We start from the raw sequence: 18,824 nt of genomic DNA, 5'->3' as shown, positions 1-18,824 counted from the left end.
AGATGTTTGTAATTTTGTTTTTAGCGCCTTTGAGGTGCTTTGGTACCATGAGGTGCAAGCATAGTCGTAGTACCCCTGAATGAGTGCTCCTGCCAGAGTCTTCAGGGTATTCTTGTTTACCAGAGAGGAGATCCGGTACAAGAATCGAGTTCGTTGGTTGACTTTTTTTATTACATTGGATGCCATTTTGTCACAGGAGAGATTAGCCTCTAGGATGGAACCCAGGTAGGTAATTTCATCTTTCCTTGTGACAATATTGTCACCCACTGTAACTGAGAAGCCTAAGCATGTGTTGTGTTGGGATGTTAAGGGACTTCAAGCTGTAATCTGGATTGGCAGATCAGGGTTGGGTAATGTTCTTATTGTCTTGTGTACTTGGATGTCACACCAAGCCGACAGAGCCCCTGTTGGCAACTGACCCCTATATTAAAACATGAAAATAGTGTTTCACAATCTACTAATGTTTACTGTGGCTATGCATTTAGTGGCTATATACACACAACATATACTGTACAGATGGCATAGCTCTAAAATATATGTAAGATGAGAATATTAAGTTAAAGAACAATTGAACATACATTAATACTTTTTTAAACTAGGGCGTGTCCTCTCCAGCACTTGCGATGACGTCACGCCCCACTGACAGAGCTTGTTTTGGAGGAAGTGAAGAATAGATCAGGCAGGCTAGCAGTTAACCAGCTCGCTAGCTAAATTAGCTTGACAGAAACAGCTAACGTCGGCTGCTACAACGGAGTCAGGCGAAGCACTCCCGTGTGGCACAATAAAAGCGTTTGTAAACGAAAAAGACATACATCGACAGTAGTGTTGAATTTGACAGCTACTTAGTTTACGGCTGCGGCGAGGCTAGCTAGTCGACATTAGTTAGCGAGGTGCTGACGTTTCAAACGTGTTGTTTTCTAGGCAGAAACTGGACGCAGCCCAAGAGACACTCTAAACGTCAGCTAGCTAGCTAGCTACAGTAAGCTAACATTTACAACAAAGCCAGAGGGAAAGTCCACCTTTGGCCTGTTTTTGACCAGAGGATCCTCGACCAGGTTGGTTCGTGTTGTTGTCCTCGGTGTTGATGTGCATCTGTGTGTGTTTATACGGTGTCATGTTAACGTCAATTAGCCACGCGTAGCTCGCGTTACGCTAACTAACTAACTTATGTGTTAACGTTAGCTAAAGATAACTGCCGTTACTTAATTAACGAACACTTGCTTGGAATTCTCTAATGATGACGACCTTACAAGTTCCCCTACATGTGAATGTTCCCATCATGTGGGTGTTAGGCAACCAGCTTGTTCACACAATGGAATGTGTGGCTTAGTAATAAAGAACGCTAGTCTACCAGCTGTACCCAACCCTCCTCCAGTGTCCCGTCTGTTAGAAGCCAACATGTTATGATTAGTAGGCCTAAGTTAGGTACGATTGGTGGAGTGCCATGTTTTGGATATTTGCCACCAAATAGCCTAATGCTAGTTCTACCGAAGCCATGACTTGATTTCTATGCATGATGATAATTCATGCTACAGCATTAGCTAGTCATGCCTGCTGCCAAGTCATGGTCCCCCTGCCTTGGTCCTGTGTCTTAACACCATGTGATCGTCCCAGTGACACAATGTCATGGGTTGCAGATTATAATAACTCCAATAGAGGCAATAGTAGGATACTCGTTTGTAGCATTTCTTTCCCCATATGAATATAGCCAGTTAATATATTACCTGACCTAATTTTTGTTCAGATAGTAGGTTCGGTTATGATATGTTGTAGAGAGTACTGTAACACTCAACAGTATCGTAGTAGTAGGCTATGCTATGTGTTGTACAGTACTAGTGGCACTAGTAGTAGTAGTAGGAGGATAATATGATGTTGTTGTACAGCACCAGCAATATACTGTATTAGTAGTAGTAGATTATAATGATTAGGAATGATTAACCATTCCTTCACCAACACTCTCCATTTCATCTGAATGACATGTGGTCCACTTTGGACTTTGGTAGTCTATCATTACTGAGGCCTCAGCTTGGTGAGGATGTCAGAAATCAGCTTGTGGAAGAGCAGTGATGAGAATGTCTGGGCTTAGCCTGCTGTCAAACCTAATGTACCCTCCCTAACCCATATCTTACTTCCGGCATACATGTACCTAGTTATTATTAGTCATATATGTTGTGTTTATGTCTGTTCATGTACCATAATCCTGTTTGAAGTCAGTCTGCTGACTGTCCTTGTCTGTCCACCAAGATATCTTCACAACCATTAAAATGGAGCTGTGAGACAAAAACATATTGCTCAGTTGTGTATGTGGGGGGGGGGGGGGGGTGTTCGTGTTCTATCACCTTGACCTGGAAGGGCTTATTTGTTGGCAGGCACACCGGCTCGTGGCTATCTCTGTGCTTCCTATGAGATCCTTGTCGACCACTTACAGGGAATCAATCATGTGCTGATAGTTTTCAGAGATAATCCTCTGGTTTCCTGGTATCCACACCATTTGCTATAAAAGACAAAAACGAAATTAAGCAATTAATAAAACATCTGCTTTGTTAAGTAGACTGCTGTGTCCTAAGGAAGATTTAGTAATTTAAACCAGAGACATAAACACTGACGTGTGTGTTAGGAAGGACATAATTGTAATCTAAGAAACAGTGTTAATAAGGTGGCCCTAATTTAATGGCTCTCGTTTTTTTATTGCAAGGGTAGAAATCGTAGGTTTGAATTGAAAGATGATAATCTGTTTTGGTAGAAAATGTAGGTCAGCCCCGGGCAGCTAGAGCTATTACCTCAATATTAGAGAGGAGGAAATGAGGATAGTTAACCCTACATTCAGAGAGTGCACATTAACTGGGAGTCTTTTTAGTTACTGAAGGCACAGTAGGGCCCACAGGCCACACACACACACGCCTGTATGCAGGTAGCGGGAGGCTGGGTAGCTTTAGGATTATGATTATGTGATTTTATTGTATTTCCTACTGCCTTTATGTCTTCCTGCCAAGGGGCTGCAGATGGAAATGGGCTCATGGCTAAATGTGGTGCATCTTCTCATTAAGATTAATGTTTTTGTAACAAAAATAAAACACCTGGCAAAATAAATACAATAATCTAATCTAAACTCATTTAATCCAAAAAGCCATTTTGTTTGTGTAAATTTACAGTGTGTTACATAGCCTAGAACAGTTTGCCACGTGCTGCCTGTGTTTCCTCAGAGAAATATATTGTTTAGCGAGCCCCAATGCCATTAACTTGCGTTAGCACTGTTGTTTTCACATAGTCCACTTGGGTGAGGACAAAATCAATTCAGCGTGCTAATGGAAATCTGATTTAGTGACCCCTACAGGGCTGTGACTTAAATTCATAGCCCTAATCATACATATGCAGCCAGCCACTCGTATATTAAAATGTGCATTATTAGCAGAGGCACACTGGCTGGGAGGCAGCTATGTGGTTCCACACCCACAGCTAAACAATGCCAAAGGCCTTCTAGACAGCCATACAGATAGCTCCAAGGCAGCGTAAGCAATTTAAACAGCCTAAAACTAAACTTGCACTGGCTCCCCATTGCTGCACGAATCCGCTTCAAGGCCCTCGACCTGGCATACCGTGCGGCAAAGGGAACCGCTCCCGCCTACCTCCGGTCAATGGTTTCTAACTACACACCCTCAAGACCCCTACGTTCTGCATCTTCTGGCCGTCTCAGACCCACTCCTATCCGAGCTCCGGGAGGGTCATCAAGGAGAACCTGCCTTTTCTCAGTCCTTGCCCCACAATGGTGGAATGAACTACCCAGTACCACCCCAGTTAGGACAGCCGAAACCCGTCCAATCTTTCGCCGTCGACTAAAGATGCACTTCTTCAACCATTCTGAAATAAAAAAATAAAAATAAAAAGTCTAACTCTAGCTAACCTTACTGTCATGCACTTGTCCTAATAAACTAACCTACACTGTAGCACTCAACACTTTGATGAACATTGTTACTCAGCTGATAGAGTTGTGCCCTTCCTGATGACTTATCGTACAGAACTTGGAACTTTGGATAAAAGCATCAGCTAAATGACTAAATGTAAAGGGATGCCTACCAGGTAGAAATCCAATAACAGGACAGTCTGCTAGGCCAGGGGTTCCCAAAGTTTTCAGGCCACGACCCCTGAAATAAGGAGGGTGGAGGTGGTATATAATCTTTTTTTAAAGCAGATCTTTTTTTATAATAATTCATTACCTTTAACATTTTTAATTTATTATAAAAAAAACCCTAATCTAACCCTAACTAACCTTACTTGTCCTAATATACTAACCTACACTGTAGCACTCAACACTTTGATGAACATTGTTACTCAGCTGATAGAGTTGTGCCCTTCTTGTCGTACAGACCTTGTAAGTAACTTTGGATAAAAGCGTCAGCTAAATGTAAATGTATGGTTGAAACATGCAAACGTTCAAACGCACACGCACTAAATAAGCATTGGAGGCTTTTAACCAGGGCCGGACTGGAGTAATCATTCAGGCCAGGAAATATAGTGCGAAATATAGCCCCAGTCAGGCCACTTTTTAAGCCAGGGTCTGGGGGTCCCCCACCAGGAAAACACTGGCCTGAGCCTGCTTCTAATAATATTTATAATTATTATTTTTTTAATGAAATCGATACATTCTGGAAATCATCTCGCGACCCTCCCCCCCCCGCCCGCGGCTGCTCGTGACCCCTCTACCCCCAATTTGGGAACCACTGTGCTAGGCAGCCAAATGCCACATTGAGCCTTTCAGGCAGCTACAGTATGTCTAAGTAGACTACTTCAAGGCAGACTAAATCAATAAGATCATGTCTCGTGGCTGTCGGGCATGATGTTGAGCTTCCAGACAGCCATGTATTACAGAGACCTTCCAGACAGCCATATATGGCCACCGGGCATGGCCACCTTCATTTCACTATATGTCTTGTGTATGCATGTGATGAATAAAACTCTTGAATCTTGTATTAGTAGTGACCAGCCATGTATTAGTAGATAGATTAGATACCTTCCAGACAACCATGTATTAGTAGTGCCCTTCCAGACAGCCATGTATTAGTAGACCTTCCAGACAGCCATGTATTAATAGAGACCTTCCAGCCTAAATAATGCTGAATAATTGATGCTACTTTCCAGGCAGCATATCAGTAAAAAAAAACACAAGTACTTTTAGGATTGGACTGAAAGGACTCTTAGATTAAGCACGTTTAGGATTACAGTTCCAATTCAAGGCACATGTGGATGAGGCTTGTTGAATGTAGGCATGTAGGGCCTATGAATTAGGATTAAGTAGGCATCCGTTTTAATGCTATTTGTACTGGGTTCCTGAGGTCGGCCAGGGTTGGGAATGAGACATGTTGGAGGGGAAGTCAACATGTTATATCTAGGGATGCACTGATATGACTAAAATAGCTGGATCGGGTATCAAAAAAAAAAAAAAAAAAATCAGAATTAATTTTATTTTTTATTTTTTATAATAATAAATCAAATAATAAATAACAATTCAGTACATTTATATCTAGGTGTTAATTTGTTACCTTTTGTTTCACTAAGTTAGGAAAGTAATGTTTTAAGTCAAGCCTGATGTTGCCTTGCACAAAAGAATGATCCCAGTCTCTTCCACACAGTGAGGCATACAGTTTATTAATTGAACAATGGGTATCAGATCGGTACTCGACGGTATCGGCCGATACCCAAAGCCCAGGTATCGGTATCGGGACTGAACAAGTCGGATCGGTGCATCCCGAACTGTCTGATGTTGTTTGTGCAGTTGGGTGTAATACTCAATGTAGGACACACTGGGTTCTACCTGCCTGTTCCTTATTTCCTCAGTCTAGCTCAGCCAGGCCCCTGACACACGCACGATCCGGGTCAGCATCCTGTGGGTCAGAATCTTAGAGTTCATTGTGATGTAACTTTTAAATTTTTTTCAGCTGAGGCACGATGACATCTAGGAAGAAAGTACTTCTCAAAGTCATCATCCTTGGAGACTCTGGGTGAGTGTTGTGTTTAGCGTTGGCTTACCTCTCACAGCTATAATGAGTAGAATCATCCAAACAAACATAATCTTTGTCTATCATCACTAAAGACCCACTACACTACAGTGTGAGGAGGTGTGTTTATCTGAGACCTATCCCTCTCAATCATCAATTAAGATCCATTACAGTGTGAGGAGGTGTATTTATGAGACCCCTCCCTCTAATCATCACTTAAGATCCACTACAGTGTGAGGTGTATTTATATGAGACTCCTCCCTCTCAATCATCACTTAACACTTTGTGTTCTGCCAGGTACGCGTTTTGTCGTTAGTTCATGCCGCCAGTTGAGTGCCACCAACGCTATATAGCGTTTGTTTGTCGTATTTTTTTTATTAGCGATTTGATTCATATTTCATCAATCGAGCGCTAGTGTTGCAGACTCTCTCTGAGCTCAATTGGGAAAATACCACCCCCTATCGTCTCTCCCTGTGTAACTGCACCCCATTCGTTTAGACTGATGGGGGGGGGCCAGCCTCCTCATGTTACTTTTCCGACGAGGCATCTGAAAAGACCCAAGTTGATCGCCGGCCCGGAAAACGTGTGGAATATATATTTACAGTACCCAACGCTGAATCAATAAACGCGATCGTTATTTGGAATGGCGATCAGGAATTGGAATAATCTTTTTGGATAACATCTGATCTGAGGTAAGCAATTTATTTGACCAGTCTTAGGGTAATTGGATCTGTTTTCACCTATATATCAACGTGTGTCCCATATGTGTGTGTGTGGCTGTGAGTGTGTGCTCGCTGATCAGGAAATGAGAGAATATATTTTTCAGATCGCTTCTCTAGCGTGCATGAGTACACATATACTATCGATAATCTAGCGTTTATTTGAAAACGATTCATAAATAGGCCGAAAAATGACAATGTTTTTTGTGTATGCCAGATATTCCAGTAAATGCCGTTTATCACGGAATCTTTATATTGTCCTGAAAAACGAGGGCTTTTCAAAATGCTATAAAACGGAAATGAACCGATTATAAAATAAAAACAATCCGTCTCGACAATGTTGACTGCAAACAAGTCATTGATAAAAGATGGGCAGATTAGACACATAGCCATAATTTAAGACAGAGATTATGCGTTCACAACGCTATCATTGAAGTGGGTGCTGGCATTCAACGGCGGTAAGGCGCACCGCATCGCCAGTAATCAAAGTGTTAAGACCCATTACAGTCAGTGTGAGGAGGTGTGTTTATTTGACCCCTCCCTCTGTCTGTGTTTTCTTTCTTTCTATTTGCCGTGTTTGGGACTGTTCTGGGCATCAACATTTGGGCAGTGAGTGCATGTTATTGTGTTGTAGCCCCTCCCTTCTTGCATCTCATTGGATAAACGTTTAAAAAAAGAAACGTTCACTTGTCAACAGTCTGTTTTTCTACCAAAAGTTTAACTTAAAATATGTTTCTGACTACATTTTTAAATGTAAGATTGGTATGATATTGCTGGATCTTGAGTCATAATAACATAACATAATACCTAGTTTGCAAGTTTTATCAGTCAACATCAAATAATGATAACATTTCAGTATAAACATTGTTTTGGTGGTGCTCTAGTGACATCTAGAGGCTGAAACTACTCTTAATTATTGTAGCGCTCATGTCACCTGCCCCAGAGACTACAGTTGAAAATTAGCCAACCTGGCTAAACGGGCATATTTACAGTGAAATGTTCCTTAATATGCACTGTCTCTGTATTTTAAACCAATAAATACAAATACAAAATTACACCTTTAATATGTTTAGCTTCATCAATTTAAAGCAGGGCTGGATTCTTTCAAAAAGACATAATTTAGTGTTTCCACTACATTCATTCAGCAATTTATAAGCAACAAAAATTTAATTGTGCTTATTGCTCACATCAAATCAAGTATGGGGAAAGTTATTCCTTATACTATGTTATTGGTATATGTGATTCTTAATTTAATAATAGTCACATGGACTATGTTGAGAAAAAAATTAGAGAAAAAAAAAAGCGAGCGAGCGGGAAGCTGATGGAGAGACGATCAAGGTATCAGGAACTATTGTTGTAGTTTGGCACATAGAGATAATTAATCAGTTATGCCATAATAAATGAGAGAATGTTGCTTTGTATTGGAATATCCCTTTAAATCTCATACTTGCAGGGCGGCTAGGTGGCGCAGTGGGCAAGGCGCTTGCCACCAACGCAGGAGATGCTGGGTTCGAGCCCAGCTCTCTCGGCGTTGCTACCAGCTTGGCTGGTCGGTCATACTAATACAATTGGCAGTATTAGGGGGTGGGAAGCTGGTGGGTGGGGATCGGACGTTGTGGACAGCGACTCCTACAGGTCGGTTGGTGCGACGGGGGCGGCGTGTCCCTCCCACGCAGAGCCTCGCCGCTGAGAGATCGCGCTGTGCAGGTGAAAAGATGCGACGCCTGCCTCCTCGAGTACCGGAGGGGACACGTGATGCAAGGCTTCGTCCACATTGCAGCCGGCTTGTGGGAGGCATGGCCTAACAGCGTTCGAGACAGGGGAGGGTAGAATTGGACAATACGAAATTGGGGAAGGGAGAAAAATAGAAAATCGGGAGAAAAAGTAGATTAAAAAAATATATATATATATCTCATACTTACCAGAGATGTGCTTATTATCTTTCAGGAAATAGGCCCAACTCATTGAGTATGGAAAATAAAACTTAAAAATCTACTAACAAATTTGATTAAACATTAATGCCAGTCCGAGAGCAGCAAGCCAGTCACCACTACCAACCGTTCTGCAGGAAACACTGCATTTTATTAGGCTGCTGATTGGGCTGATCTACTTTGCTCACCACTAATGCATCCAGTAAGTCATTCTGTTGGCAGCACCTCACTAAATGCTCACGGTTTCATGCAAGAATTATCATGGTGACATTAGTTTCCCTGTGGTGTTGTTTCTATATGGTGTGTTGTGAATGTATTGTGAATATATTAGTGTTAGGGATGCACCAATATGAAAATTTGCCACCGATACCGATTGTTCAACTAACATAATCGGCTGATACCGATATTTGTGGCAAAAAACTTTTTTCTGCCAATTACGTCACACACCGCTTGCACCCGCCTCTGCTGTTACCACCAATCGGCAAGCGCGTATACATTTTTTACTTCCGCTTTTGTCCGCCATTGATTTTGACGAGAGGTATTCTACAACAACGGCGGCGCGGCCGACGTTTAGCTTTTAGCTCTGAAGGATGACTTAAACGAGGCATAATGATTTTACTGCAACAAATGTTATAATAAAACAAAGCCTTTCTATACATGTGTCTGATTGAAAACTTTATTAACAGATTGCAGAATGGGTAAAACTCAGGGCTCTATGAGCAACGGAAGGAACTGAGCTAGTATGAACGCATAATGCTTGCTACGTTCGGGTAAATAATATGCTGATGTTATTGAACGTGTAACACTAATATAGTGTAACACTATATAACGTTAATGCCACAAAACGAATGCCTTGTTAATCATAAGTAGTAACTTTGATGCAGTAGCTTGTGTGTGTGGGGGACTGGGGACGGCGTTGTGCAGGTCGCGAGTGAACTTTTTTTTGTCTTGACGCTACACAAATTGATGGATATTTATCGGCTACTGCCATCGGCACATTCGAGCTTATAGGCCGATTGCAGTCAACAAGGCACTTCGGCCGATACCGATACCCGACCGATACATCGGTGCACCCCTAATTAGTGTGTTTTGAATATATGAATGTGTTGTGAATATATGAATGTATTGTGAATATATTAATGTTGTGACTATATTAATGTTGTGAATATATTCACTGTTGTGATCCCATGTTCTGAATTTGTCTTCTCAGAGTGGGGAAGACCTCATTAATGAACCAGTATGTGAATAAGAAGTTCAGCAATCAGTACAAAGCTACAATAGGGGCTGATTTCCTGACGAAAGAAGTCATGGTGGACGACCGACTTGTTACAATGCAGGTACTGGCACAATCACAGGGATACAAATAAATAATTGTCATCAGTGCTTTGCTCTGTGGTCACAGGTTGACTGGAGTTCTGTCAACTCTCGGAGGCTGAGGTCACTGATTTCCTCATGTAACAATGGGTCTCATTCACCAACGGACAGACAAAAGTTAGGAAAAAAATGTGTCCTAGCTCCACTTAAGACATTTTCCGGCCGATTTTGGGATTCACAAACGGTCCCTTCTCGAGGATTCGCTCTTAACTAAGAGCAGGATTTAGGAGCGCTGAAGAGCAGTCGTAAGTCGGACAGACTGGTGTGCGCCGTGTTCTTAACACATTAATTGCCAAGAACGAGTATACTCGTTATTGCCCGCCATGTGAATATGCATCACGGGATCGTTATTTAGTTTATTCGCTATATCTATTCATAATTCATGTCTGCAGCCTCTGCAGACCCTTCAGACCCTGTCTGAGCTGGCAGACGGTCAACACCGCCCTCTACTGCCTTGCGGAGCTATTGCACTCCATTGAAAATGGTCTGGTGTGTTTTCGGAGCCGATCTGAGCCGTGAGGGCGGGGTTTAACCTCTTCCACCCGAAATGACATCTGGTCATAAATCAATATTTTTTAGACTGTTGGATAAAAGTTGCGATTTTAATTTCAAACTTATTCAAGTATTAACACTTTGATTGCCTAAGGCTAAATTCATGATATACCATAGGTTGCCAGCTCTATTTGTCTATGTAGAAGTTCCCCTTCTTTGCAGGGCTATAACTTTTTAAATTCTATTGCTAAATTGCCATTATTAGGGCCCATTCAATGTCCTATATGTATTGTTCAGGGTGTATGAACGTTAAACTTTTTCATTCACATATTCATACTAAAATATGATCTAAAGTACAAGTATGTTTTCATCTCTTTCTGCAGCTTTTTCCAGAACGTGATTTATAGCCCCAAATGCATTATATTGATGATCAAATACAGTTTGATAGCAATCGGCGCGATATAAAAAAAAATCCAACTGGACGGACTTCTGGAAGTTACTACACATCATCTGATGTTGACCGGATGGCCGAGGGGGCGTTTATAATTCCGTGGGCAGCGTTATACCATTAATCTAATGTGGGTCAAATGTTCATCATAGCAGTTAGTATCGTACACATTGAACAATAACGCTGAATCTTACCGTATCTTCCTCGCGCCGTTGGGCGATGAGCGTGGAACAGACATTTTCCTATTATGGGATATAGAAATATCCGGTCCATTTCCAGGTTGTATAATAATATATACGTCCAAATCATGTTGTTTTTTCGAGTTATTTGCAGCGATCGATGTTCACTGTGTGAAGACTGAGTCTCTCTAACATTAGCGAGTGCCCGGACCACATATGGAGTGAGTCCTGCCGGGTTAAAGGTAACATCCGTTTTTTCAATCTGCCGATCGGCCACCAGATGGCGGTCTTGAACCGCTAGAGGATTGAGAGGAGATCACACTTGTGTCTCAGGGCCCCGGAAAGGAAATATGATTCCGATCACAGATTTTTGAAATATTGATAGTTACGGCGTCTTCCGGCAGTTAAAGTGTTAACATCACTGCAGGTGGCTGAGTGGCGCAGTGGGCAAGGCGCTCGCCACTAACGCAGGATATGCTGGTATCGAGCCCTGCTCTCGGCGTTGCTACCGGCTTGGCCGGCCGTCATACTAACACAATTGGCAGTGTTAGAGGGTGGGAAAGCCGGTGGGTGGGGATTGGACGTTGTGGACAGCAACTCTACAGGTCGGTTGGGTGACACCGGTGCGGCGGAAACAGGAAGTATCGGGGGCAGCGTGAGCCTCCCACGCGTTACTCCTCGCCACAGAGTTCGAGCTGTTGCGGTGAAAATATGCGACAGGCTGCCTCCTCGTGTACCGGAGGGGACACGTGATGCAAGGCTTCTATCCTCACTACAGCCGACCAGTGGGAGGCATAGTCTAGCAACGTTCAAGACAGGGGAGGGAAGAATTGGAAATATGAAATTGGGATGGGAGAAAAATAGAAAATGGGGAGAAAAAGTGGATAAAAAAAAAAAGTATTAACATCACTAACATGTCACAACAGCATGTAGAATGTAGATTATCATCAATACGTTAGTTTAGCAATAGGTTAAAAGTGTCATTAGATAGATTTAACTTTTCGATTTGGTGAAGTCTATTCCGAGAGGGTGACCATTTTGGAAATTTTGAACCATGGGAATTGTAGTCTTTTGCGGCCATTTTGTAGCAGAGTTCCACAGATATTGTTCTGCGTTGAAAGTTTTTAAAACTACACTTCCTGGAAGATTTTATGGGGTTCAAGGTTCAGAGTTCTGTATGAATTATTTTAATAACTGTTAATATTCGGGATAATAAGCCACAAAAGGTAATGTTTTTTAACAAATATTGAAAGGCTTTCAAGTTTCTCTTCCCTATTGTTAACATGTAGGAACAATTGGATCTGAAATTAGTTTCAAAACGGTTGCACTGTGGGGAAAATAAAAAAGTACAGTAGATTACAGTAGATTTCATTATCTGTTCTTATGCACGCCTGGTGATACTAAATCCAAATTGAACTCGGGCATTTTAAAGATAATATATGTATATATATATAAATGTGCGAATTGGCTATAATAAGGTAATTTATAAGCCTCCTATTCTATATTCTATAATAATATTTCAAATGACATTGGTCTGGATGGGAGAATTCAGTACTGTATCTACAGAACCTTCTGTTTAATCATCTTCCCATTATTAATTTCCTTAGATCTTTTGTACACATGATCTCAAGAAGGTACTGAACTATGGTACTATGCTCCTTGTGTCTAAGGGGTGATATCAGTACATTTATGCATATGTATTGGGAATGTCCCCCTGTTAAGATATTCTGGGAAGAAGTAACCACGCAATTATCAGAATTTTTATTTCTGACCATACCTGTACTGCCTTCTGTATTGTTGTTGAATGATGTTTCTCAGTTAGCAGCCTCTATACAGCTAAAGAGACAAATTTTGTCCGGTCTTACGGCTGCTAAAAAGCTGATAGCATCACGATGGATTCAACTGGATAAAATGTGCCGGAAGGTATGGGTTCTTACCTATCTCGATGTGATTTATCTAGAGATATCTACAGCAAGAATTTTAGGGGTCAATGAAGCCAGCATTGCAATCTGGTTAGAAGTGGTGGAGAGAATAAAGGTTAGCATATGAATTGTAATTCCTGGTTAGAAACGAAATAATGGATGGATTATCCAAGGGGGGTCCTGAGGGGGGGGAAGAAGAACGAGCAAGAGCATACGTATGTATTGTTTTATGTAATGTCAAAAAAATTATAAATAAAAAAATTTCAAAAAAAAAGAAGGTACTGAACGAGATCAGTGGCAGTTTTTAATGTTTGGTCATTATTAGCATGGTGTTATTCACTGTCAAAGATGCAAAGAAAAATCATAATTCATTCAATCGTGGCTTTAATTCGTAGCCAAGAAGCAGTCTCCTATAGCAGCTTCATTAATCCAGATCCGTCTCAGCCACAGCATAACTGAGACCGGCTATGGAAACAAATCATAAATATACAACTTTTTTTTTATCCACTTTTTTTTTCTCCTTTTTTCTATTTACATTTTTTTATCCCATCCCAATTTAGCCGTGCCAATTCTCCCCTCCCCTGTCTTGATCTCGCATGTGCCCCCCACTGGCCGGTTGTAGGGAGGATAGAAGCCTCCGATACATGTGGAGGCAGCCAGTCGCATCTTTTAACCTGCCAGCGCGGACTCTCATTTGGCGAGGAGTAACGTGTAGGAGGCTCACACTGCCCCCGCCATTTTCCTGTCTTTGCTGTGCAGGCGCCCCAACCGACCTGTAGGAGTCGCTGTTCACAACGACCCATCGACTTCCCTCCCGCTAACTCTGCCAATTGAGTCAGTATGACGGCTGGCCCAAGCCGGAGGCAACACTGACAGCCGGATTCGATACCGGTGTCTCTTGCGTTGGTGACGAGCGCAATGTCCGCTGCGCCACCCAGCCGCCTCATAAATATACTACTGTAAATAAAATAGCCTATAACATTATAAAGGATAGGCTATAGCAGGGCTTCCCAACCTTTCTTCCCCAGAGCCCCACGATTCCTTGGAGACATATAGGAATATGATATGATATAGGCTATACTGGGTCCGTCAGCGAGGAGATTTAGCCATTTGAGAATAGGCTATTATGGCCAAACGAGGGCCTATAGCCTATACATATTATTCAGGGGTCCGCAGCTGCGATCATTTGGCAAGTTAAGACAACCTCTCCACACGTTGATGAATCCGGGGGTAACTCGGTAACTTCCAAGGAGGTTGTCGTAAGAGAAAACTTAAGACAATGTTGGTGAATGAGGTCCAATGTCTTCTCTCTCTGCCTCAGATCTGGGACACAGCGGGTCAGGAGAGGTTCCAGTCCTTAGGTGTAGCATTCTACCGTGGAGCAGACTGCTGTGTGCTGGTGTTTGATGTAACGGCCCCCAGCACCTTCAAGACTCTGGACAGCTGGAGGGATGAGTTCCTGATCCAGGCCAGCCCTCGAGACCCAGAGAACTTCCCCTTTGTGGTGCTAGGTAACAAGATCGACCTGGAGAACAGACAGGTGGGTCCAGCAAGAGAGGACACTATGAGGACAACATTTGTAATAACTGCATATGCCCAAGTCCATAAAAAAACAAAACATATATATATACTGTATATAAGGGATGTCAATATTAACACATTTGAGTGCCACGGCCCTTCCGGGAAGTGCATCTGGCCTTGCCGTCCATTAACCCCATGTAAACGCTCACCTTGTTTGTAGAGCTAAACCTATATTTTATATTATAGCTATGGATCTAATAACGCTGTCGATTGTCAGTGAGTTGCTTCCAGTCAACATGCAAAAAACTGATTATTTTTCCATCCGTACATTTCCATTACCGTTTTTGAATATGAATATAGTTTGGGTGCTTCTGAGTAATTCCAGGAAAAAGACGTGAAAATAGCGTTTTAGTGGAATACACTTATCACGTTGTCATTTTTCACCCGATTATAGAATCTTCCTGAAATCAACGCTAGATTATCATTATGTCTCCTCGTGCATACATGAAATTGGCCCTGGAGCGCGGCACCCCCCCCCCCCCCCCCCCTCCTGCACCCAACGGTAAACAGCCACACACAGTCCACACAGACAGCTTCAATCGCGGGAGAAAGAAATATCAGATCAACGCAAGATTGGATATATAGAGTCCTTACCTGGTAATAATCCAATTATCTGATCGCCATTCCAGTTATCCACAGCGATCCTGTCTCCGACGTTATTGGGCATTGCACATGAACGGGCGGACGGGGTCAGTTGTCCAAGCCATCCCTACAAGCGCATGTTTTGCCGGAGTGTTTAGGACCCGCCCCCACGCCGCAGCTCGGTAGAGAAAAGAAACTACATTGTTTCTAATGGAGTGCAATAGCGGCCGAGGGCGGTATAAGACCGTCTGCCAGCTCAGACACACTCAGAACAGCATGCACAAGGTGCCCCGCTGAATTATGAATGGCAATAGCGAATAAAAGAAATACCGTGAGAAAGATGTAGATCTACGTTTCCGGCACTCAACTGTCGGGCGACAGAAACGTAGTTCTACGTTAACGGCACCCAAAGGGTTAATGCATAATTTCTTTTGATTCATTTGAAAATGTTTACATAAATAATTTTTTTTAATAATACGTATTTAAAGGGCGGCTGGGTGGCGCAGCGGACATTGCGCTCGTCACCAACGCAAGAGACACCGGGTTCGACTCCGGCTGGCGGCGTTGCCTCCGGCTTGGGCCAGCCGTCTTACTGACTCAATTCGCAGAGTTAGCGGGTGGAAGTCGATGGGTGGTAATCTGGACGTTGTGGACAGCGACTCCTACAGGTCGGTTGGGGGACGCCTGCACAGCAGAGACAGGAAAATAGCGGGGGTAGTGTGAGCCTCCCATACGTTACACCTCGCCAAATGAGAGTCCGCGCTGGCAGGTGAAAAGATGTGACAGGCTGCCTCCACATGTATCGGAGGGGACATGTGATGCAAGGCTTCTATCCTCCCTACAACCGACCAGTGGGGGGCATATGCGAGCAACGTTCAAGACAGGGGAGGGGAGAATTGGCACGGCTAAATTGGGATGGGAGAAAAAGTGGATAAAAAAAAGAATACGTATTTAAAAACATAATTACATGCATATAAACATATTTGACCCTAACCGCCTTCCATAGATTTTGATATCCAGCCATGGTGGCTGCTGTGTTTACCTTCCTGGTCTCAACGCTGGTTTTATCCCCACCCCTCCAGGAGTGAATAGCAGCATTAACACCATGCATTAACACAAGTGAAGCGTTTAGTGTATGTTCCTCTTTCAGTGTTTCAGCAGTAAGAATAACATCTCATCCCCCTTTGCTGTGTATTTCAGGTAACAACCAAACGAGCGCAGGCTTGGTGTCAGAGCAAGAACAACATCCCTTACTTTGAGACCAGCGCCAAGGAGGCAATCAACGTGGAGCAAGCCTTCCAGACTATCGCACGCAATGCTCTGAAACAGGTAATATGAGGCTAGAGAGACAGCTGGGTGACAGTGCTCTGAAACAAGTAATATGAGGCTAGAGAGACAGCAGAGTGATAGTGCTCTGAAACAAGTAATATGAGGCTAGAGAGACAGCTGGTTGATAGTGCTCTGAAACATGTAATATGAGGCTAGAGAGACAGCTGGGTGACAGCACTCTGAAACAAGTAATATGAGGCTAGAGAGACAGCTGGGTGACAGTGCTCTGAAACAAGTAATATGAGGCTAGAGAGACAGCAGGGTGACAGTGCTCTGAAACAAGTAATATGAGGCTAGAGAGACAGCTGGGTGATAGTGCTCTGAAACAGATAATATGAGGCTAGAGAGACAGCTGGGTGATAGTGCTCTGAAACAGATAATATGAGGCTAGAGAGACAGCTGGGTGACATACAGTGCTCTGAAACAAGTAATATGAGCCTAGAGAGACAGCTGGGTGACAGCACTCTGAAACAGGGAATATTTGAAAACCTTAGTTTAATGTGATGGATTATTTTCAGTGATTTCTACACATATAAACTGATAACGTTGTACATATCAATATTGACAGAAATTCCTTGTGATGTCATTTTAATTAATCTTTCCATATTTCCGTTCTAATTGCATTTTGTATTTTATTCTACTTTACGTTTTAATTGCACGTGTCAATCAGAGTAATAAATAAAATAAAATAGCTTTTGTGTTCCCCCACTTAAAACCAGGGTTTTGAATGGAATTTATTAGAATTTGTGCACGTTGTGTTTTCCAGGAGACTGAAGTGGAGCTGTACAACGAGTTCCCGGAGCCCATCAAGCTGGACAGGAACGAGCGAGCGAAGCCATCAGCAGAGACCTGCAGCTGCTGAGGCTTCTGAAGAGCTCCAGGGGAAACTGCTGTCCTGGCTTCCCTGTCTTGCCTTGTCTAAATACCCTCTCCCCCCACACCCCTACTGTGTGATGCCCAATATTATCACTGGCCTTTGTAGATACGAGCAGGGTTCCTCTCGTTGAGTATACTACTACTACTACTACAACACACACACACACACACACACACGCTGCACTCACCTCTGTGTATACAACACACACCTTTCTCAACTACAAAACTGTCTCCTAGCCCAAAGAAGACCATGAGGAAATACTATCATTTATTTCAGTGATGCTTATTTCTCCCCATTTTGTGTTTGTCGCTTTAAAACCCACTTCACACGTAAAACTGGTATCTGTGGCGTCACCCTGCCTCTCAAACTTAAATAAAAACAGATGAACTCCCATGACACGTCACGGGAGTTGGGACGTAGCAGCACTCTCATGACAATTCCAGCGGTTAAAGAAATTGTGAAGGATCAGAATGTGCTATTTATATTCGACCAGTGTGGAGGTGCATGTGTGGATCATGATGTGTAGATCATGTTAATATGCTGCCTGCAGACTCGTGTTAATTGACCTAGGAAGCAAACATAGCAAATCCACCAGAGAAGTGTCCTCAAAGCTTCTTTATTTTCTCCACTTTGCACTTGTTGTGCTCCAGACTGAACAGAAGAGCGGTTAGAACATCTCACTGTAGAGCCACAGTAAACACACCAGCTCCAAGCTGAAGAGGCTGTTAGAACATCTCACTGTAGAGCCACAGTAAACACCAGCTCCAAGCTGAAGAGGCTGTTAAGAATTCAACCCTGCTCTTTGATGTAAATGATGTTCCTAACTAACTCTGGTCATTTAGCTGTTTCTTGAATTATTCTTTGTTAAACACAAAATGTGACACAGGAATGAACCAAATCAAGACAGGATGACATTCTACCTGATAAAAAGGGGGACAGTATAAATATGACTCGTATAACTATATGGGTATGGATAACCTGCACCTGTCTTTTTACTGTATTGCAAGACTTTGTATATTTGCAAATCTCAGTCAGTGTGGGGAAGGTAAATCTCCACGTCTGTCTCTGCCAGTAGCTCAGGTTGGCAGGTTGAAGTGCTTGACATCTTTTTAACTGATCAGATATGTATCTGTTAGTATATTATTATATTGTTTAGAATTTGAATTCCATCATAGAAGACGAGTTAGAACACATAACTTTGAAAAAGAAATGGGGTAAAGTGTTGGCATTCATCATATTATAATATTATATAATGATAAATGCATAGCATCTACATTGTTTGAAAATGTCTTTGCGTTTCAAGTAATAACAGTAATAAAAGAATCTTCAATAAAGAGTGTTTTATTTTGTGACTGAAAACAGTGTTTACATATTTGTTTATAAAAATAAATCTATAA

General features: G+C 42.5%; 1 protein-coding gene across 1 annotated transcript; it reads left to right on the top strand.

Moving 5' to 3' along the window:
• The first annotated feature begins 664 nt into the window (after positions 1–664).
• rab7a (RAB7a, member RAS oncogene family) lies at positions 665–18,690 on the top strand. Its single transcript, XM_084317550.1, has 6 exons — positions 665–1,055; positions 5,934–5,996; positions 9,854–9,980; positions 14,380–14,598; positions 16,422–16,550; positions 17,317–18,690. Exons 2-6 carry the CDS (start codon positions 5,944–5,946, stop codon positions 17,410–17,412), a joined length of 624 nt encoding a protein of 207 aa, XP_084173676.1. The 5' UTR covers positions 665–1,055; positions 5,934–5,943; the 3' UTR covers positions 17,413–18,690.
• The last annotated feature ends 134 nt before the right edge of the window (positions 18,691–18,824 follow it).

Source organism: Notolepis coatsorum (genome assembly GCF_963971535.1).
Source record: "Notolepis coatsorum genome assembly, chromosome: 6".
Taxonomy (NCBI): domain Eukaryota; kingdom Metazoa; phylum Chordata; class Actinopteri; order Aulopiformes; family Paralepididae; genus Notolepis; species Notolepis coatsorum.
Note: the sequence above shows the minus strand (reverse complement) of the source record. Positions and strands in the feature narration are given on the sequence as shown.